This window comes from Planococcus citri, chromosome 4, assembly GCF_950023065.1.
Source record: "Planococcus citri chromosome 4, ihPlaCitr1.1, whole genome shotgun sequence".
Lineage (NCBI taxonomy): Eukaryota > Metazoa > Arthropoda > Insecta > Hemiptera > Pseudococcidae > Planococcus > Planococcus citri.
In genome coordinates this window covers 10,332,964-10,355,818 of record NC_088680.1, presented here as the reverse complement: position 1 = coordinate 10,355,818, position 22,855 = coordinate 10,332,964, and the positions used below count along the sequence as shown (strand labels likewise).

The window sequence follows — 22,855 nt, the reverse complement described above, 5'->3', positions numbered from 1 at the left end:
GATTACCTTTATGATTCAAGTACATAATTTAATTCCACGAAGTTCGAGAACCAACAAAACGTTCGTAGTAAGTACCATACATTTAACTCGTAATAACATATCCACAAGTGAGATAACATAAATCAAAAATATATTTGGAAGAATTCGAGTGAATACTAGAAATACTTGACTATAATACTCGTACTTAGGTAGGTAATAATTTGCATAAATTGCATAAATTATAAGTTTATCATAATTCTACAAACTAAAATAATGACATAGTCTTTAACAAAAGGTAGAAGGAATTATTTGAGGTCATAAATCACATAATGGCATGTTGTCGTCGTAATTCTAGGTACAAAAAAAAGTGCATTGGGCAAATTTCATTTTCTACATGTATGCTGGGCACATAGGTAGGCAAGAATCACAACTTAATGATACGTGTATACTGTATTTATACGTAAATTGGGCACCTAACGAAGACTTCTCATTTTTTTTTTTTTTTTTTGGTAAAAATCACCAAAAAATAAAAACCAAAAAGTCCTAGTTTTCCATTTTTCAAACTTTCAAACCAGACTTTGAAATTATTTTCATTTATTCTTCTCTTAAAACTTAAAAAGTGGAAACATTCAGCCTATCCCCCACTCCTCAATTCTCAGAAATCAAACTACTCAAAAAATAACACTTTAGGAGGTTCTGCTTGTTTGACACCAACTAGTAAGTACTTTTTTCCATTTTTCAGTCAATTTTATTTTATTCTCTTTTTTTAGAACAGATTTTCAAATCTGAACATTATTTATGAAACTCCACTCTCACCGTTCCTGTAAAAGTGTTTAAACCCCCCCCCCTCCACAAAAATTCAAAAAGTATTCTCCCTTTACTTTAAAAACCAATTCTTCAACTTAACGAAATTTAAAAATTTTCAAATTTAATTTTTTGAGACTAATTTTTCATTCTAATGTAAAACATGAGAAGCAATGTCGACCTTTCCTCTCCCCTCCAAAATAAAATTTTCGAGAATGAATTTTTCCGTCTCCTTGTAGAAGTTTGAATTTATAATGTTTTTAATCTTTATTATCTCTTTTTTGGAAACTTGAGTTAATACAATTTTTCAGACGTTTTTCTGATGTAAAAAACATTATAAAATATTCCAGAAAATTTCTCTCGCTTTTGACCTGTTTTTTTTAGGACGATTAAATCAAGAAAATTGAAATAAAAATAATCCAAATGAACAACAAGTTGAAATTTGATAAGCAAGCTCTCTATGTTTACCCCCACTCCTCTCCTCGTCGACTTCAAATCAATTTGAAGTTACTTCGGATCATTTTAAGCAGTTCTGTAAGCCTTCCAATTTTTTTTGAAATTTAAAGTTTTCCCAAAATTTTAGAAATTGACTAAAAAAATGTCGATGGAAGTGCAGAAATTAGTATTTGGGACTTGAATTGTAAAATTTTCAACACTTTTTTTTGTAGCTGTTGCATTCAGTTCAGTTTCCAATTTACGTACTAGTTTCCCTTCCTGGAAGTGATTCCTTGCACCCAGTTTACTTATGTTCTACCAAATCTCATAACTTTACAGCTCTTCATACAAAATGTTGTTTTCTAAAGAAGACAGATACAACCATTTCAAAACCTCATTACTCTCAATACCCAATACCTCAATTTTCAAATTTTGATAATTTGCTCACAATTGTCCAAATTTTACAAAAAAATAACTTTCAATTTTTGGGATTATGCAGTTTACTATAAAAACGAAAAGCTTCGAATGCATCCATTAAAAAAAATTCTCAAGAACTTGGCTTTCGAGTGATTTAAACTGGATTGTAAGTTTGTTATAAAATTTTGAAATTGTTTACGAGGTAAAAAAACATTTAAAAATTCAAGTAGGTATCTAATAGGTGCAGAAAAAATTATTAAAAAAATTGTAAATTGCAAATCAGCAAATTTTAAGAAGAAATATTTGAAGGAAAATATAAAACTAGGTACCTAGGTAGGTACACACAACACTTACAATAAAAAACAGAACAAGGAATTTAAAAAAAATAGTGAAACCCAAATAATAAAATATATAGGTACATGAATCGTTGGTATGCAATTAAGACTAAAGAGGTTATATCTAAAATCAAATAGTACCTCAGAGAAGAGTTTAAAACTATGTACATACAAAAATTAGACTGGGGAGAGTACTAAAAAGCAAGGAATCAAACAATATAAATACATAGATAAAAATCAAGGAATAAAAAATTCCCACAAAAAGTATACAATAAAGAGGATAAAAAGAAGTAGGCAGTACAAAAAAACACAGGTACCAAAATGACATAAAAATAGACTAGGGTACTAATAACAAGGAATGACAAAGTACATAAAGTCACCAAGACTTACACTGTCTTATTTGATTAAAAAATAAGGAAAATTTTAAAACAAAAAAAAGGGAAACTAATTTAAAATAATTTTACATAAGGCACTCAGCAATCACAAAAAACGACAAGAATATCATAGGAAGTATTAAAAATGATTGAATAGAATTGAAAGGTAATAAAAAGTTTAAAAATTTCAAAAATACAAATTCACAAAAAAAAATAGGAAAAATGTACAAATGCACAAAATCACATAAAATTGACTGGGGGTACTAACAATAAGGAATCACAAATTAGGTACATATAATCACCAAGACTTACACTTATTTGATAAAAAAAAATATTGGAAAATTTAAAAACAAAAAAAAAAGAAAACTAATACCAAACACCATTTTATATGAGGTAGGAATCACAACAAAAGATAGGATATTGTAGGAAGAATTGAAAGTAGTAATTAAATAGGAATCAATAGGTAATGAATTCAAAAAATAATATTAAAAAAATAGGAAAATATACAAACACAATTTCACACTATACTTACAACAATAAAAGAATAAAAAAAAAACAATCAAATGACATGGCAAAACAAAAAACAAATATATACAATAAATAGGCAAAAATAGGAAAATATACAAACACAATTTCACACTGTACAACAATGAAAGAATTAAAAAAAACGAATCAAATGACATGGCAGAACAAAAAACAAATATATACAATAAATAGGCAAAAATAGGAAAATATACAAACACAACTTCACACTGTACAACAATGAAAGAATAAAAAAAAAAACCAATCAAATGAAATGGCAAAACAACAAACAAATATATACAATAAATAGGCCAATGTAAAATTAAACAAAACAAAATACAATAAACACACCAATTAATTAGCACTACTTACAGGTTTAAGGTAGTTACGATAATGGTCAAAAATCCGCATTTGACCTTTCCCATTTACTGGTCCAATGTAAGTATGCTGTTGGTGATCCATTACCACCAACAGCTCCTTACATTGGCGAATGCTGACCGGAGTTGCTGCAGTCCTTGCCCAACAGCTCATCACTTCCTCCCATTGACAATTCCTGGTATCCAGCTTCAAGAACTGCCAGTCTCTTCTTCCACGGCAGCCAATTGCAGCAACATACAGGTCCTCTCCAATGAATGTTCCACATGCAGCTCTATAATTCCGCGGCACATCAGCAAAGTAGATCCATTCAGACCACCTGTGATCATAGAAATGGACTGTATCACATTCGCTATTCTCGTATTGCCCAGCTACATAAAAATATTGTCCATCACTGGCACTAAACTGATAGCAAGTCAATCCAATATCCATGGGATTGAGCCAAACATCATGTTCAGCACAGTATTGTTGGACAATGCTTTCAGTATTTGAGTACAAACGATCATTGACAAAATGCAATCCTCTGATGCATTCTCCTCCAGGTGTCTTCATAGTTCTGATCTTATCAGTGCGGAAATTATAATGCAGGATGTTGGCTCGAACTTGAAATGGATCTGACAGCAATTCTTGAGTGGCTACGTATAAGTCTGCCTGCTTACAGGCAGCACTAGTGACAGTTGATGCGGCAATTGGAGTCCGAGGGCGGTTTAGTTGTGTCCACATCTGGCCATCAAAATGAGTGAGAGTGAGAATTCCATCCTCATTACTGACATACAGAGGCTGATCAGGTTTGAAAAATTCGTTGTTGAATTTCCTGGGAACTTTGGGCTGCCATTCGAAGATCCACGAGTACAATTCATTGGCTATGTCTTTCAAATTCCAGTTTTCTTCTGGGAGGTCCAACTGCATACTTGAATGGAACTTCTCAGGAGCAATTTTACATAGAATTCTGCCAACACTCATTGTTCTGTCATAAGAATGACATAGCCATGAGGCTATGGCCCAACAGATGGAGTCTTCATTGGCTATCTTGATTCTAGAGTCTGTCACTAGCGCTGCCACTACCTCCACCGACAACATTTTGAAGTCTTCGCTTGTGTGGATCATTTCAACTTGCGGTGCCAAGTGGGCAAGGACTGAATCCAACAGCTGGTCATTGTTTTGGAAGGTGTACTCCAGGAGGTAGATGGTATCCAGGTCATCAAAATTCTTCACTATGAATTCTTGCAAGTCCTTCAGGTAGATATCCTTCACTAAAAGGTACCTGCAAGCGATGTACACAGGAACAGCCTCCTCTGGATTCACCTCCAATGTACCGGTGTTGAGCAACTTGTGAACTTTCTGGAACACATCTGGTGCAATTCCGTGAAGTTTGATTTTCTTCAAGTCCTTCTCAGCAAAGTCGTGGGTCAGGAGAACGCTGAAGAAATCAGATTTTGCTGCGTACCTGCAGCAATGGATGGTGAATGCATCATCCTCGATAATCACCTGCTTCACTCGTGGTACCTGTGGAAACATTTCAAAACAATGTTAGACATGCAATTACAACAAACACATGCAAAAAAAGAAGAAAGCTGATATGAGTGAGGCTGGGAAAAACTATTTTAACTGCTTCTCCTAAAGAAAAAATTGGACCCCCCCCCTAAAATTATGGTGCAAAACTTCCAATATTACCTCTCTATCCCCAAAACTTCTTGAAAATGAAAAATTCTGGATTTTTTTTTTGGGGGGGGGGGCAAATAGAAAAAAAATACAGGATTCTTTTTTAGCACTGCCAAAAATCTGATGAACTCTATGTCACATAACTCTTTCAATTTTCTGAGAATTCTGGCACCAATGAGAGGAGGCTTTGGGACACAATCAATCAATGTATGTACGGGTAGGTATCTAATTTCAGTGCTCTCAAAAACACAATGCACAGTGGGCTTTGAGCACCCTCAAAACAGGTGTAATTCAAAAACTTACAATGAATTCTAAAACAATGGTATAATGATATCCTCCCTTATGTTTTTGGGGTCGCAGAATACGAATTTGACAATATTTTTTCGTAGGGTGGGGGGTGAGGGGGTGAGAGGGGTGAAAAATTCAAAATTTGACTATAATGATGTGTGATATGTCGAAATGTATGTTTTTGAGGGTGTAGATGACGTATTTGACAATATTTTTTTCGTAGGAATTAATGGTGGAGGCTGAGGGGGTGAAAATGGTTAAAAATTCAAAATTTGACTATAATGGTGTGTGATATGTCGAAATGTATGTTTTCGAGGTTGTAAATCACGAATTTGACAATATTTTTTTCGTAGGGTTGAATGGTGGGGGATGAAGAGGGTGAAAAATTCAAAATTCGACCATAATGATGTGTGATATGTCGAATTGTATGTTTTTGAGGGTGTAGATCACGAATTTGACAATATTTTTTTCGTAGGGATGAATTGTGGGGAATGAAGGGGGTGAAAACAGTGAAAAATTCAAAATTTGATCATAATGATGCGTGATATGTCAAAATGTACGTTTTCGAGGGTGTAGAAGGGGTGGAGGGTGGGGGATGAAGAATTTCATATTGGGAAGCCGTCAAAGTCCCTGGAAGAAAAAATTTGTAACATTTAAACAAAATTCACCATGATTTTTCACTATAATTGACTGTTGTGGTCACCGGGGCATTTGGGGGCAAAAATGGCAATTGACATCTTAAAATACACACGTATTTTGAGGACTTATTTCGACGCCAGTGTATAATTTTTCTATGCAGGTATGTGATTAACTGTAACATACCAATTTTGAAAAAATTTTGCATACTTAATCGTAGCTTTTTTTAAAAAAGTGGAATCCTGAAAAATTCGCTGGAGGCTCAAAAATGACTTGAAACTACTTCCAGTTGACTCAACATGTTGAAATTACTCAAGGTGAAAAGTGAGTCTTATGAAAAAAGTACACCAACTGTTGGTTGCCAATCTGTTCGAGAGGTTGCCTATTGGGGTGGTCCTTATTTATGAAGTTGGGATTTTTCCACTCCCACCCCCTAAAGTGGTGACCTCGGGTGAGAAAATAATTCCCTATTTTTTATTTTTTCCATTTTCGAAAAATTCGGGCTGCGGTGGGCTCCTCAATTTTCAAAAATTTGAAAAAAACCTAATTCAAAGAAAAATTTTTAAAGTTTCAAAATTTCGAGTTCCATCATCTCTAGAAGGTCCTTCTGGAGTAAAATAGACTCTCATGGCAATTTTAGCCCCCTCCCTTGAAAACCAAGCTTACCCCTCCTCTCCAGAATAGTTGAAATTTGTATATTATGTGGGATGTCCTAAAATTAGTTGTTTTTGGCCTTTCCTCCTCCCAACCCACAAAGTGGTGTTCTTTGGTGAGAAAATAATTCCCAATTTTTTATTTTTTCAATTTTTGAAAAATTCAGGTTGCGGTGGGCCCCACAATCAAAAATTTGAAAAAAAAACAATTCAAAGAAAAATGGTTCAAAATTTCAGAGTTTCATCGTCTCTAAAAAGTCCCTTTTGAGAGCTATTCAGGGGGGGGGGGTCAGCTTGGTTTTCATGGGAGGGGGCTAAAATCGTCATGAAAGTTTTTTTTTACCATGTAGTTAAGGACCACCCCATTGCCTATATTTAGGTCCTCAAAGGGTAACACTCACGTCATATTTGGTTGGTCTGACATGAGCCTAGTTTAGAATTTGAAGGGGCAACGATGTACACACTTTGGAAAACCTCATTTTTGACTATGTTTTCTGGAACAACTTTTCAAGACGAACAAACGAAGTTCTCTTAAAAAATAGCCTATCTCTGAACTTGAAGGCTCTCCACTGGCAAATCAATTTTCAACAATGTCCTAACATTTCTGTAAACTGCTGTTTACAGCTTATATTCAATTTCAAAGTTGGACAATATCACAAAATAACATTTTTTGCTCATCTTGAAAAGTTACACAAGGATTAACCTTCAAAATTTACGAAAATTCAACGTTTGAAAATTTTGAGCAATTTGCAACCAAAAAATTTATTCTATTTGCAAAACATGGTTGCCTGTAGCGCCTTCAGGTTCTTTTGTCAAAGAGCCTTTTTTTTTCGTCTCAACAAATCATGCCCAGAATCAATAATGGTCAAAAATTGGTTTTTCGAAAATCCACATACTCTTGCCCCTTAAGTTTCCAGATTGGACTCACATCAGAAAAACCAAATATCAGATGCGAGTTACTAACTCATATATGTAAATGTATTTACCTCGTACATAGAACATGTGGGCAAAGTTTCGTTCTGATCGGTAACTAACATTTGGGGTACTTCTCTCGTTAGTGTTCAGATTTCATCTAGAGAAATTGAAGGCTCCAGGACTATGCTCGAAATGGTTCAAAATCGTGTCCGATCGATTTGATAGGCTGGGAGGTTCATTTTTGGCCAAAAATGGCCAAATCACACCTTTTTAATGGTTTGAATTTCAATGTAATTTTTTCACAAGGATAGATGAGATGTGACAAAGTGATGTGTTGTCGGGGGGGGGGGGAGGGGAGGCTGAAATATTATTTATTTCTCAATTTTTTACCCCAGGTCTACCCTCCTGAATTTTTTCAGCTAATTAGCCAGTTGTGGTTTGCGCAAATTTTGGAATGGCGAGATGGAAACAAAATGTTGAATAATTTAAAATTTTCAAAATAATGCTTTTATACCATTACAAAAAATTTGAATTAGTATTGCAAGGTTCAATTAATTTCGCTGTTGTAGCCATCAGGCCAACGAATATAGAAAAATACACGAATAGTCGAATGTGTTTATTACTCGTAACTCGTCCGTTGCAAAGACTTCCGAAGGCAGTAAAACAATATAGCCACAAGAGCTAACCCGAGAGCTAAAACTGGAGACATTATCCGATGATTTATTGCCATTGCGAGGTATTAGGTAAGTACACGTTTACGTACATAGTCGTTAAATACGTTTCCAAGTTAGGTACCACATTCACATTGTCTCGAGGTACTCAACTTCAGTAGCGAATATCTCCAAAGCAATGATACTTTGATCAAAACTGATTTCACAGTTCGAAAGGGCATTGCATTTTGAACTTTTAGAGTATTTTGAAATTTTCAAAATGGGGCTGTAAGTGGGAGCTGCCATTTAAAATTCTGAACAAATTTGCATAGATGTAACTACGTCTTGATGCTTTTTTGAAATATTTAATTTTCAATATGGAATCTTTTAATGGAAAGGGAGGACCCCCTCCACCAAATTTGAGGGCAAAACTTTCGAAAAAAATCTGGGGCTTGTGATATATCGAATTGTATGTTTTTGGTGACGCAAAACACGAATATGATGCCAGATTTTGGAATGGACCCAATCAACGGCCCCCAGCACCTCCTCAAATGGGGGTAAAAGTTCAAAAAAGTGTTTTGTTCGTGCGATACATAAAATAGCATGTTTTTGGTGACGCTGAACACGAATATGGCGTCAGATTTTTGATTGAACCCATCCACGACCCCCCACACCTCTTCAAAGTGGTTTAAAGTCAAAGAAATGGTTTCATTCGTGTTACCCATGAAATAGAATGTTTTCGATGTATCGCTGACCACGAATATAGTCTTAGTTTTTCAAATTGACCTCGTCCATGGCCCTCAGAACCTCCCCAATGGGTAAAAGTCCGAAACTCGTTTGCAAAATATATACCTATCTATACCTATTCCAATACGACCTTACTCCGAATGTGGGAATTATTACGTATTTGTTGGATCTTTTAATGGGAGGGGGGAGAAGGTTCTCCCCTTCCATTAAAAGATCCAATCTTAACAATTTAATGTTTCCAGAAAGCATCAAAAGGTAAATCTGTGGAAATTTTATCAAAATTTTAAACGGTAGCTCCCACTTACACTACTTACAGCGCTATTTTGAAACTGGAACCTTCAACTTCGGAAAATTTCAAAATATAGGTACTATAAAAGTTCAAAATGCAATGTCCTTACGAACTGTGAAATCAGTTTTGATCAAAGTACATACTTTAGAGATATGTGCTGCTGAAGTTGAGTACCTCCAGACAATGTGAAAATAATTGAAGCCCTCCCCCACCAAGTCCCTGAGGGGGCTTGGACCAAACTGATTGCGGGTTTCTTACTTACTGGGTTCGTAGACGATAGACATTGTAAAAAAAATCGAGCACAATCGAAGGATATGACGCAAAAACGTTGGTCGAATTGAGGCGGAATGACCCCTTATTAAAACATTTAAAAATTTGTGAACTAGAAAAAAAATTTAATACCTAATAAGTAGTATAATGCCAAAATTTCGTGCTTTTTAATGAGTACATACATGCGTATTTTTGAATGAATTTTCGTTATTTCGTACGTGCTACGTAGTAAAATTTGACGTAAGGGAAGGATTAACTGAAAAAATACGTGGAACATTTTCGATAGGTCAAAATTTCAATTCCCACTTCCCAGTAAGTACCTATCATACTTTTATTTTCTGCGATAAAAAAAATTAATTCGTGTTTTCTCGCTTTTTTTTTTTGAAACTGAGGATTCCTCAAAAAATTACCTTATATGGTGTAGTCTATATGAATTTCCAAACCGAAATGTGAAGATGTAGACGAAAACAAGAAATTTAAGTTGACCTTTTAGATTGGATTAAAGAGGTACGAATACATCAACAGACGATTATAGAATGATTCATATTTAAGTCATGAACGTACACTAAAGATAACAACTCTACATATAGCTACAGTATCTGGTACATAACCAACGTACTGTACCTACACCTGTAATAGGATACCTAAGTAATTAGTAATTACCTACACGAGTATGACACATCAACGATTCTTACATGACCGAATTTGCTGTAGGCTTAAAACTTCATTATTTAAAGATGTTTTTGATCCTTTTCTCTTCAATTGTTTCATTTTTATAGGAAACAGGAGTATTATAATAAAAACACCTTGTTCAAAGACCAATGTACCTACAGGGTCATTCCACGTCAATTGGACCAAAAAGTGGTAGGTGGGTTCGGCGATTTTTTTGAAATTTTTCCTGTGGAAAGACCTTCCGAAGGGATGACCAATGGCGCAAATCGCAGCCCTCTAGCCCATTTTCAACGGCAGCCAGGGGGTGCCAAAGTTTTCAGTGAACCTAAAATATCATCCATTTCAGCATTGGATTACTCGATAACCGCGATACCTACCAAAATGGAACTTTTTCTCATAGTTAGAGGTTTTAAAAGGCTTTTTGGTGATATCATAAAAATCAGTGTTGCCACTTTTTTTCGTACAAAAAATTAGCTCAAAACGTTTCAAAACGTAGGTTTCATATCGTTCCGACTCTCAAAAATTCTGAAAAAAATATATTGTGGACAACTGTTCATGCTGAACAACATATTAAAAAATTGGGATGGTAACTTGTAACAAAGTCGATTTAAAAAAAATTTAATTTTGCGAAAAAATGCGATTTCTTGACTTGAGACATGAAAAAAAGTTTTGATTGGTAAAGTTGACCCATTTGACCCCTATTTTTACGTATCCGTTGAAAAAGTTGAAAAACCCCTTTCACTCGATAAAATAAACTCATCACAAAAAAATCAAAATTCGAAAAAAATTCAATTTTCAATTTCAAACATCAAAAAAAGTTTAAATTTATTCAGTTGTCTTATTTTGACCACTTTCTGACGTATTTCATGAAAAGGTTGATAAAAATCTCACTCACAGCAAAAAAAAATGAAATTTGCTTTTTTTTGAATTTTTTTGAATTTTGATTTTTTTGTGATGAGTTCATTTCACTGAGTGAAGGGGTTTTTTCAACTTTTTCAACAGATACGTAAAAATAGGGGTCAAATAGGTCAACTTTACCAATCAAAACTTTTTTTCATGTTTTAAATCAAAAAATTGCATTTTTTCGCAAAGTTTAAATTTTTTTAAATCGACTTTGTTACAAGTTACCATCCCAATTTTTTAATATGTTGTTCAGCATGAACAGTTGTCCATAATATATTTTTTTCAGAATTTTTGAGAGTCGGAACGATATGAAACCTACGTTTTGAAACGTTTTGAGCTAATTTTTTGTACGAAAAAAAGTGGCAACACTGATTTTTATGATATCACCAAAAAGCCTTTCAAAACCTCTAACTATGGGAAAAAGTTCCATTTTGGTAGGTATCGTGGTTATCGAGCAATCCACTGCTGAAATGGATGATATTTTAGGTTCACTGAAAACTTTGACACCCCCTGGCTGCCGTTAAAAATGGGCTAGAGGGCTGCGATTTGCGCCATTGGTCATCCCTTCAGAAGGTCTTTCCACAGGAAAAATTTCAAAAAAATCGCCGAACCCACCTACCACTTCTTGGTCCAATTGACGTGGAATGACCCGACAGGGTAATTCCATGTCAATTCGACCGATGTTTTTGAGTAATGTTCCTCGATTTCGCTCAAACTTTTTTTTACAACATTTACCCAATCAATAAGTAAGAAACCCGAAATCAGTTTGGTCCCAGCACGCTCAGGAAGTGGGGGGGGGGGCTTCCATTTCCTATGTTCACATTGTCTCGAGGCACTCAACTTTAGCAGCGCATTCCTCCAAAGCTATAATACTTTGATGATCAAAACTAATTTCACAGTTCGAAAAAGCACTGCGTTTCAAACTTTTTAAGAATTTTGAAATTTTCAAAAGTTGAAAGTTGAACTTTTAAATTGAAAGTTCGAATTTAAAAATGGCGCTGTAAGTGTGAGCTACCATTTAAAATTTAAAAAAAAACTCCATAGATGTACCTTTTGATGCTTTTTTGAAATATTTTATTTTCGAGATGGGATCTTTTAATGGAGAGGGAACACCCCCTCCTACAAATTTAGGCAAAACTTTCAAAAAGAAATCTGGGGCATGTAATATATTGAATTGTATGTTTTAGGTGACGCTAAACACGAATATGACGTCAGATTTTCGATTGGATCCCATCCATGGCCCCCAGTACCTCCCCAAATGGGGTAAAAGTTCAAAACAGGGCTTTGTGTGTGCAACACATGAAATAGTATGTTTTTGGTGACGTTGAACACGAATATGACGTCAGCTTTTTGATTGGACCCATTTCTACACGGCATCAAAATTACTCAATGAAAATTACGTATTTTGATAGATTTCACCGGACTTGTATGAAAAACATAATTGATTTAAATTACTTATTGAACACTTTTACAATTAATTTTTGCAATTTGATTACCTATTCTCCCCTTTCAAAATCTAAAAAAAAAAATCAAGAAATTTTCAAAATTTTAATCTCACGCTTTTGTTCTTTACGTGGAATTTTATTTTGAATGGAATTTTTTTCTAAATCAAAAACACTTACAATATCGAATCTTTTTTATTCCAATTTTGCCTCAATTTGGAAATTTCTGCTCATGAATGGTCAAAATTGTCAATGTATAGATAAAAAATGATTTAAATTTCTACTGTCTAGATTTTTAAAAAAAATAAAGGAAGAGAGAACTGGAAACATTCCCAGTGGTAACATTTTATTAAAAATGTCTATCAAGTTGGCCTCTTGTTTCTGTCCGCATCATTTATACTCGTTTTAAGAAATCCTCAATTTCATGGTATTTAACTGATTTTTTTTTTTTTTTTTTGTTGAAAAAAATCACTACTTTTTCGCCACCTTTTTTCAACAACATTTTCAGAAATTTCTCCATTCGACCCCCCCCCCTCCTCTTCCCCGCACAAAAAATCAACGAAGTCAAATTTTTCAAAAAAAATTTAATTGAAAGAAAATTTGTGAACGAAGAATTTTTTAATTTCAATCAAATCAAAATGATAAAAAAACAATATCGAAAAAATAGAAACGCAGTTGAATTTTTTTCAAGTTTTATCACCCTCCTTTTGGCAAAATTCACTACTTTCACTGCCTATTTTGGAAGTCACTACTTTTTTACTGGGCTACTTTATTACCTGCCTGTTAGATAGGTATCCTGAATTTTCAAAGTGAGATGTGATTCGAATTCTTTTTTTTTTCAATTTATATCAAATTCTAATTTTTCAATCCAACTTCTAACATTTCGAAATCTACTCGTGATTTTCAAGACACAAAAAAATCTCCAGGAATTCAAAAAGTAAATAAAACAGTAGGAATTTTCATTGAAAAAAAAACCTTTTTGAACGTGTAAGTATTAAAAAAAATCAATCCTCTTCGAGAACAGAGCAGATGAGTCGAAATGATTAATTAAAAAGTAAATAAGTTGGTATCTTAGGTTAAAATAAATGAAAGTCCATACCATCCTCGGAAACGTTCGAGTACCTAGTAGTTGATAAATTTCTATGCTTCTCGATACAATGAATTAAAAAAAAAAAAAAAATCATCGAAAAATACAACCCTCACTCACACACGAGTAATTTACTCCTGAAATCATCAAACTCGACGAGCTAAATTAACTCGAATCGAATCAATCCACGTTTCGTAGATATCACCAAATCCTCGTAATTAACTATTATCAAATAATTAGACCCAACAGCCGTTGGATTTAAACGAAAAAAAATTGATTAAAAATGCACGATGAACTACACGAAATAACTAAGTATTCGATAGCGAGCAACATGAGCAAATGCAATCCATACCTACGTATTATCTAGTTTATTTTTAAACTTACCTACCTAACTCACACCGAAATTTATTTGTGTCCTCGATACAATTTTTTAAATGACATATATATTGATAAAAAAACATTCATAGATGATGTAATGTGATGTAATGCAATTAAAAACTTACGTTTGGGAAAATTTTCTGTAGGCTTGAACGTTCAGACTCCATCGTGTTGAAAATTTACAGGTAGGTAGGTAACGGACGCGTGGAATGTTTTAAAAATCAGCAACAAGTGGAACACTCGCGAAAAAATTGTTCGTACAATTTACACAACACGAAATAAATATTTTTAAAAAATCGACAAAAATCGTACGTATAAAGTCTTGGAAAAATATCTTTAAAAAAAATCACACGACGAAAAAAAAATAAGCGAATTATAAAAACTGCACAAAATTACTCTCGAAGTCAGTCTTACGAAGAATGAAGGAACACGAGAACGAGTATGTATCTCGACATAAGATCAGATCTATAATGAGAAGATGCATTTTAAATCCTGCAAGTAAAAATTTCTAAAACGCCGAAAGACTAGTTAGTGAGTGGGGGTAGGAACAATAAAGGCACAAAAATACACATTACTGCCAGAATTTGATTGTTTACGAATGTGCAGGTCTACAATGTACGCACAGACTTGGCCACCCTTTAGATAACAATAAAAATTATCAGTAAACCGATACTGTCTATAAAAAGTAATTCGACAAACAAGTTCTCGGGTTATTGAAAGAGTCCAGGTATGCTCGTGGTGCAAAAATCAACGACACAGGCTCATTGTCTGGTGTTTATTTCTAAAGTTTATTTCCAAAGAACCACATTAGACCGAAAATAAAAGCGAAATGGTGAATAGCCGAGTCGTTATTCATAATGGATTCAGCTTCCGTTAATGATAATTCCACCACGTTGATCGATTCGTCTTCGATACCAGTTCCTGGAAAAATCGTTTGTTTTGAAAAAGTCACATGTCGTCTGCGAATATTGAATGGGTTTTTGGTGGCGAGACACGCACGTGTACAAAGTACTCATATAATACTGACCTTTGCCAACTCGCATCGAATCGTCTACTTCTACGTAAAATAAGTGTACGTCGTAGACAGCCGTTCCTGTTGATCTGTCGATGAACGAAATCGTATTAATGATTGGAAATGTCAAGGTTTTTGTTGAAAAAAAAATCGATATGGTGTTTTGAAAAAGATTAGGCGAGGGTATTGGATAAATGATAAATTAAAAAATAAAAAGCATCGATATCAGAAATCTTTAGCCATGGGCTTTTAAAAAAATCATACAAATCCTCGATGTCATCTTTGAAGTAATTTTCGAGCTAATAAATCAGAAGCTAACTTTCTTCGCCTCTATCACTTCTGATCTCATGACCAGAACGAAAGATTATGAATTATTGACTCACTCTTACAGAATAATAAACCATTTAAGGAGCCCTACTCTTGGATACATCACGTTCCAAAAATCTTGTAATTAAAAATCCACTAATCTAGCCAACTTCATTAGCCTAGGTACCTACTTATTCTATGAATTTAAAAAAATGCCAATTTTTCGAGAAAAAATATAATATTTGTATTTATGAAATTGTTAGAAATAAGTGCCTACTAGAATGAAAATTTATTTCATGGTCCAAAAAGGATTCCAAGGCTCCTACAATAAGCTGAGTCAAATTTGGGAGTCATCATACCCTTCAATTTAGAGTAAAAGTGACCGGTTACAGAATTATTCAAGTGACCTTTGCCACCTATCAAAATAATGATTAAATTTTGCAAAAATTTCAAATATTTCGACAAAAATATTTTTTGACCATTTCTGAAAAAATTTGAGCTGAAAACTGAGTCATGATTTCTGAAATTTTCAAAAAAGTCGTCTAACCTAGCAGCAGAAGTGGAAATTTCTCGAGAATCTCAAATTACAGACTAAAAACGTTTTCTGTGAATTTTGAAGAATTTTGAGCCTAAAATTGAGCCATGATTTTCGATATTTTTGAAAAAGTGTCATGTAATTTATCAAAATGGGTTAAAATTCTCGAAGAAACTCAGAAATTTCAATTAAAACTTTCTGTTGAGTATTTTTGAAAAAATTTTGAGCTTGAAATTGAGACATTAGGTAATTTCTGTATTTTCAAAATAGATTAAGATTTTTCGAGAAATTCAGATCAGTATTTCAATCAGAACTTATTCTGAGCATCTTTGAAAAGTTTTTGAGTCCATAAAGCGGACTTATCAGAAAAATGTACTCAAATTTTAGTTCAAAATTTTTAAAAAAACGTTCAAAAAATGTTGACAAAAATGTTTGATTTTTTTCCTCGAAATTTTAACTCATTTTTACAGAAATCTTACAATGTTTATGAGCTTATGACCCAGTTTTGGGCTCAAAATTCTGCAGAAATGACGAAAATTTTTGATTTTCTGCAAGAATTTTTGTCCATTTTGATAAGTCTCGTTATAGTACATTTGTTCAAAAATCTCAAAAAAGAATGAACAGCTTTCGAGGTTAAAATCCTTTAGTAATGCCCATTGCCCAAAAAAACATTTTCATTAAAATACTTATGCATTTGAAATTCTGCAAAAATTTTCACTTATTGTGGCGTTTTTAAAAATCTCAAAGATTATTGTGACTCAGTTTTGAGCTAAAAATTCTGGAGAAACGCTCAATTAAATATTGATAAAATTTTTTGATCATTTCCAAGAATTTTCGCTCATTTTGACAAGGTAGGTACTTAGGTAGGTATATTACATTTTATTCAAAAATCTCAAAAAATATACTTAATCCACATTACGAGCTGAAAATTCTTCGGAAATGCTCAAAAAAACCATTTATGTTGAAATTTTGAGGGGTTGCATGAAACGTTTTCAAAAATCTCAAAGATTATTATGACTCAACTTTAAGCTCAAAACTCTTCGTGAATGCTCAAAAAAACGTTTCCTTTGAAATATTTGCAATTCTCGTAAAATTCCAACTTTTTTTGATAGGTTGGATGATTTGTTCTGAAAAATCTCTAGGAATTGAGACCCAATTTTAAGCTCTGAATTCTGCAAAAATGCTAAAAAAAATCAACAAGAAGAAATTTTTGATTTTTTTCAAGAATTCTTGTCCATTTTGATAAGTCTTGTTATACTTACTTACATTTGTTCAAAAATCTCAAAAATATGACCCATTGTTAAACTCGAAATTCTTCGTAAATTCTCAAAAAAAAATTTCTTTGAAATATTTGAAATCTTCGAAAAATGCTAGCTTATTTCGATAGGTTGGATGACACATTTCTAAAAAAAAGTCGTAACAGAAATTTTTGTTCCAGAAACTTTGTAGGCTTTTCAAACACGATGGCGATGCTGGTCAATTGAAAACATTCAAATTAAATGGCGACACAATGAGTGTTTTTAAACATTATGTATTTACAGCTTCGCTGCAATGCCAATTTCGTGAATGAATTTTTCTTCCCAAGACGTAAAGTGTTCTTTTGGCATGTTCGCAGGAAGACTTACCTTGAGGACAAATTGACTTTATTTGATCGATTAGAACCGGTTCCAGGTCATAAAAATGTAAAAATCACCTTTACACTAAAACTTATAAATAAATATAATGACTGGCCTACCGCAAATAGCCCATTTTTTACAAAAGGCTAAAAATTTGGCTGAAAATCCAGTTTTTTGACTTTGGAAGGAAGTCAAACCAATTTGGAAGGCTAAAACCTGCAAAAGGCACTTGGGGTACCTCCTCCCAATGTACTGTGAAAATTTCGACCCTCTGGGTCAATTTGAACGGGCTACAGGGTGTTCTAAAAGTTAAAAAAAAAACTTGAAAATAGCTGAAAAATTCCACTTTCTTATCCTGGGAGGGTTCAAATAGGTTTGGAAGGCTGAAATCTTCAAAAAGCACTTGAGGTACATCATCCCAATGTACTGTGAAAATTTGGGTCCTCTAGGTCAATTTGGAGGGGCTACAGGCTGTCTAAAAAATTGAAAAACACCTAAAAAATAGCAAAAAAAATGCGCTTTATTGACCCTGAAGAGGGGTCAAATAGGGTTAGGTGGTTGAAACCTGCAAAAGACACTTTGAGTTCATCCTCCCAATGTACTGTGAAAATTTGGATGTTCTAGGTCAATTTGGAGAGGCTGTAGGTTTGGCTAAACGTCAAAAAACACGCAAAAATCCACTGTTTTGACCCTGGAGAGAGGTCAAATGGGGTTCGAAGGTTGAACCCTACAAAAGGCACTCAAGTGGCATCATTTCATTGTATTCTGTACATTGGGGCTCCCTAGGTCAATTTTAATAGTGATTATGGGTCAAAATAGGGTCAACTTTGACCCTCCAAACTGCAGAGGTCAATTTTAACTCCCGAAAGAATTTCATTCCCCGAGTTTGACTTTATTTGATCGATTAGAACCGGTTCCAGGTCATAAAATGTAAAAATCACCATTGGACTGAAACTTATAAAATTTTTTACAAAAAGGCTAAAAATCTTGAAAATAATTATGGTTCAATTTCGAGCTCAAAATTCTACCGAAACGCTCAATTAGAAATTTTTGATTTTTTCCAACAATGTTTACCCATTTTGACAAGTTACAATACATTTGTTCAAAAATTCAAAAAAACATGACCCATTTTTCAGCTTAAAATTCTTCATAAACGCTCAAAAAAACTTATCTTTCCACGTATTTGAAATTCTTACAATTTCTAACTAATTTTAATGGGGTGGGTAAAACATTTCCAAAAATCTGGGAAGAATAAAACTCAATTTTGAGATCTAAATTCTGCCAAAATGCTCAAAAAAATTAATAAGAAGAAATTTTTGATTCTCTCCAAAATTTTTCATATTTTTTTAATACAGCTCACTTTGCATTTGTTCAAAAATCTCAAAAAATTTGGTCCACTTATGAGCTTAAAAATCATTGGAAATGCTGAAAAAACATACTTGAAATTCTCGAGGCGAAATTTTAATCATTTGCCAGGTCATTTTTGAATGATTCTACAATAAACCATTTCTAATTGAAATGGGGAGGGGGGAGACAATATTTCAAAGTTATTTTAAGCAGAAACCAACTGCATTTTTTCGACACAGAAATTCGATGCCAGTTTAATCAATCACTTAGGTCAGTCATAGTCCTCAAAATCACAATTTTTAAAAAAAAATGGAGAGATGAGGTGGATACCAAAAGATTATATCCAAAAAATAAATAAATATTTGAACTCAATGACCTTGATTTAATATGAATCGACACGTCACACCACATTGTTATTGTTTTTAGTTTTTTGTTTCGAAAATTAGGGACCGGAGGGGGCAAGTAGATAATAATGTGGAAGTACGAATTACGATGAACTCTGAAACCAGATTAAACTTTAATGGACTAATCCTAATCCTCCCTTCCTTTCTCCTTCATCTCACAATCAAACAATACCAAGTGAAGTAGAGGTCTAGGTATCTCTATACCTAGACCTACACAGCTTAAACATCCAAAGCCAACTCTTAAAGGATCATCGTTTGAGGTTTACATAATACCTGAGAACTTTAACTTTCTGCAGTCTCTCAACCGGAACATCGTATCCAGTCTCTTCCAAAACCTCGAATTTCGCAATCTGTTCAACTGGCATTTTTTTATCTACGATACCAGCACAGAACTCTAAACTGAAGCCGATCTCTGGCGGGTGTTTTTTCACGTCAATGTGGCGCCACTCATTTCTCGGAATATTTTGAGCATAAAGAGCTGTAAAACGGGCAGTCGAAAGAGATAATTATTAATCAGTCTCATAAAATTGTCAGCACATTTCTAACTTGTAGGCCAATATTGATGATATCTCGAATTATTAAGTAGGTACTGACTTGGTCTGAATTGTTTAACGAACACTAGCTTTTTCCTCGTCGTGTTGAAAATGATAACAGCAACGCTAGAAGTGCATTATATAAAGTAATAGTAAGGCTACTATAAACTTCGTTATGGGTAAGGACAGCCGCCATTGCACATCCAAAAAATGGATAAACATGTTATCTTATCATACGTATGCATACAATTATTCGTGTATAAAATGCAACTTTTTCGATTGTTCGCGGGTTCGGATGAACTTTCATGAGGTCTCAAATTAAAGACGATGAAATTCCCTATCGATTGGTGTTAAATTTTTATCATTTCGCGTAAAAATAACGATTTTATGAATACTTTTATTTTACTGATTTTTGCATACTACGTACGTCATCTTTAAACTGAAAATACTCGAAATTTTCAGCGGACACATAGGTATTTTAATACAGCAAAATGTTCGTTATTTTATCCTCTTTAAAATGAGCTATTACCGAAAGCTCTACATGCAACCGTTCAAAAGTTTTCGAAGTTTTAAGTTGCGAAAACAAGCTGCGGATGGTAAGTATTGAACTTTGAACTAACATTACTCGAAATTTTCAGTGGACACATAGGTATTTTGATACATCAAAATGTTCGTCATTTTATCCTCTTTAAAATGGGTGTTTACCGAAAGCTCTACCTTCAACCGTTCAAAAATTTTTGAAGATCAAAGTTGCGAAAAGTGGTTACTGATCAAAACTATAACTTACTGATAACACATTATTGATAACCATAATAACACAATTTGACCACTTTCCGCAACTTTGAAGTTCAAAAACTTTTGAACGGTTGAAGGTAGAGCTTTCGGTAAACACCCATTTTAAAGAGGATAAAATGACGAACATTTTGATGTATTAAAATACCTATGTGTCCACTGAAAATTTCGAGTAATGTTAGTTCAAAGTTCAATACTTACCATCCGCAGCTTGTTTTCGCAACTTAAAACTTCGAAAACTTTTGAACGGTTGCATGTAGAGCTTTCGGTAATAGCTCATTTTAAAGAGGATAAAATAACGAACATTTTGCTGTATTAAAATACCTATGTGTCCGCTGAAAATTTCGAGTATTTTCAGTTTAAAGATGACGTACGTAGTATGCAAAAATCAGTAAAATAAAAGTATTCATAAAATCGTCATTTTTACGCGAAATGATAAAAATTTAACACCAATCGATAGGGAATTTCATCGTCTTTAATTTGAGACCACATGAAAGTTCACCCGAACTCGCGAAAAATCAAAAAAATTACATTTTTTATATGGAAAGTTATATGCATACAGATGCATTCTAATGTTGTTGTGTTCAAGGTTGGATGCAAGATGTCGGCTGTCCTTATCTGTATGAAATTATAGTAGCCCTAGTAATAGGCATGATAATGATAGGGTATAGATAAGCATAGTTATAATTGTTATGAAAAGTGAAGATGTTAGGATTTGAAAAATATACAATTTATTTTAGGTACTTCTAGGAAGTTGTATTCAATGAGTGCATATACCACCAATAGCTTGAAAAGAGATTTAATAGACTCACTTATCGATGAATTGTACGAAATGCCATTTCTTTTTTTTGTTATCCTGGAAACAATAGGTACACATGTAGTGATTAAGTAGGATAGGAAAATAGGAATACGTCGGTAGGTAGGTGAGTAGGTTGGTACCAAAAAGGTATGAATGTTTTGTGACATTGTAAAATCAAGTTTGAAAAGAAAAACTAGCTTACCTCTGTGTACTTGATTTCAAAAGATGAAAAAAATGTCGATTTCTTTAAATCACTGATACGAATTTTTGATACATTCGACATACTTTATCGCATAAATATCTTCTATTAAATTCATCGGCGATTTACTGCACTCACCGATAACGATAACATTATCATTAAACGATTTCTGCATCGTACTCGTACTTGCATTATAGTGTTGCACCGAAATAAGCTTCGTGGTTTATGAATCACTTCACGCCAATAAATAAACAATAATTGGCAATAGAGCGAAAAAAGCGTTTACATGTGTACGATTGCTTCATTCAGCTTCGAGATTTCAACGATGCTTAGGCTACTTACGAGAACGAAAGTTTTAATAATTAAATGACCTTCGTCGTTTAATTCATTGTCAGTTAGGTATCACTTTCGATGAGAAAAAAGAAGCAGGTAGTCCAGTCATTAAAGACATTTTTACAGGAAAAATTATAATTAGACTATAATCCATACACGAAAAAGTGCTCTAGAAGTTGATTTTGTATTTTTTTCTCGGGGACCAAAAAAATGCGCTGCCAAAATGAAAGTACTACCTGCCCCATTCAGAAAAGTGCGATTTTGAAATTTTTACCCCGCACAACGAGGGGGTGGACCCTCAAAAAGGTGATTTTGGGGAAATGGTTGGGACTGAAAAAACTCGACAGGGTTGTGTTGGGGGACTTCTCCCTATGCCAAATATGTCATTTTTTTCCGTGAATACCCTGCACAACAGCAATATATGGTACTTTGAATACGATTCTTATGCATTTTTGGCCATTTTTGATGGTAAAATGGCTCTCATGTCCACGATATGGCTGGGGACCGAACGATTCTTGGACGTTTGTTAGACGGAGCTATTTGAAGCCAAACTGCGCAAAAACGGCGAAAAAATACGATCACAACGCGATTTTATGAGCACTAATAGGCTTGTTACCACTCCCCCGCCCCCGAATTAAATAATGCATTGTCCATTCGATAATATCGATGCGACCCATCAAAATGTTATAAAATTTCGCGCTGAACTCAAAAATCGCAATCATTTTTAATTCTGAGCCCCCCGGTGGAGTTTTGCCCCCCAAACTGAATATAACGATGATATTAAACAAACTTTGCACATTACACGTCGATACTGAGGATTTATGAGTACGAAATCAGAATGAATCTCATATTCGTTGCGTGGGAATATTTCTGCTTCAAAATTTTTTATTCAATCTCCACCCTCTCCCCTCCCCTTAAAACACTATGTTTGAACATGGATTTGAAAACTTGAACATGGCCTATCAAAATGGTATAAAATTTCGCACTGAGCTTGGAAATTGCAGTCATTTTTCATTTTTAGCCACTCAGTGGAGTTTTGCCCCCGCCCGCCATAAAGTCAACTATGAAATTTAACACGTTGCACATTACGCGTGTCTGTATATATGCGGATTTATGTAACAATATGACATTTGTAACATAAAAAAA

At 33.9% G+C, this 22,855-nt stretch overlaps 2 protein-coding genes across 2 annotated transcripts; both read right to left on the bottom strand.

The window, feature by feature from the left end:
- Positions 1 to 108: 108 nt before the first annotated feature.
- Positions 109 to 14,448, bottom strand: LOC135845837 (uncharacterized). Its single transcript, XM_065364681.1, has 2 exons — positions 13,959 to 14,448; positions 109 to 4,747 (listed from the first exon to the last, which is right to left on the bottom strand). Exons 1-2 carry the CDS (start codon positions 13,998 to 14,000, stop codon positions 3,221 to 3,223), a joined length of 1,569 nt encoding a protein of 522 aa, XP_065220753.1. The 5' UTR covers positions 14,001 to 14,448; the 3' UTR covers positions 109 to 3,220.
- A 145-nt stretch (positions 14,449 to 14,593) lies between these two features.
- LOC135845839 (uridine diphosphate glucose pyrophosphatase NUDT14-like) lies at positions 14,594 to 21,614 on the bottom strand. Its single transcript, XM_065364684.1, has 6 exons — positions 21,380 to 21,614; positions 21,191 to 21,234; positions 19,648 to 19,712; positions 19,327 to 19,531; positions 14,861 to 14,934; positions 14,594 to 14,754 (listed from the first exon to the last, which is right to left on the bottom strand). The coding sequence occupies exons 1-6, from the start codon at positions 21,458 to 21,460 to the stop codon at positions 14,615 to 14,617; spliced, it is 609 nt and encodes a 202-aa protein (XP_065220756.1). The 5' UTR covers positions 21,461 to 21,614; the 3' UTR covers positions 14,594 to 14,614.
- Positions 21,615 to 22,855: the final 1,241 nt, after the last annotated feature.

Coding starts and splice junctions, on each gene's coding strand:
- LOC135845837 (XM_065364681.1), bottom strand. CDS start 14,000: ATGGAGTCTGAACGTTCAAGCCTACAGAAAATTTTCCCAAAC. Junction 4,748..13,958: donor TACAGAAAATTTTCCCAAAC/GTAAGTTTTTAA, acceptor ATGTTTCCACAG/GTACCACGAGTGAAGCAGGT.
- LOC135845839 (XM_065364684.1), bottom strand. CDS start 21,460: ATGTCGAATGTATCAAAAATTCGTATCAGTGATTTAAAGAAATCGACA. Junction 21,235..21,379: donor TTGAAATCAAGTACACAGAG/GTAAGCTAGTTT, acceptor TATTGTTTCCAG/GATAACAAAAAAAAGAAATG. Junction 14,935..19,326: donor CAGAAAGTTAAAGTTCTCAG/GTATTATGTAAA, acceptor GTTCATCGACAG/ATCAACAGGAACGGCTGTCT.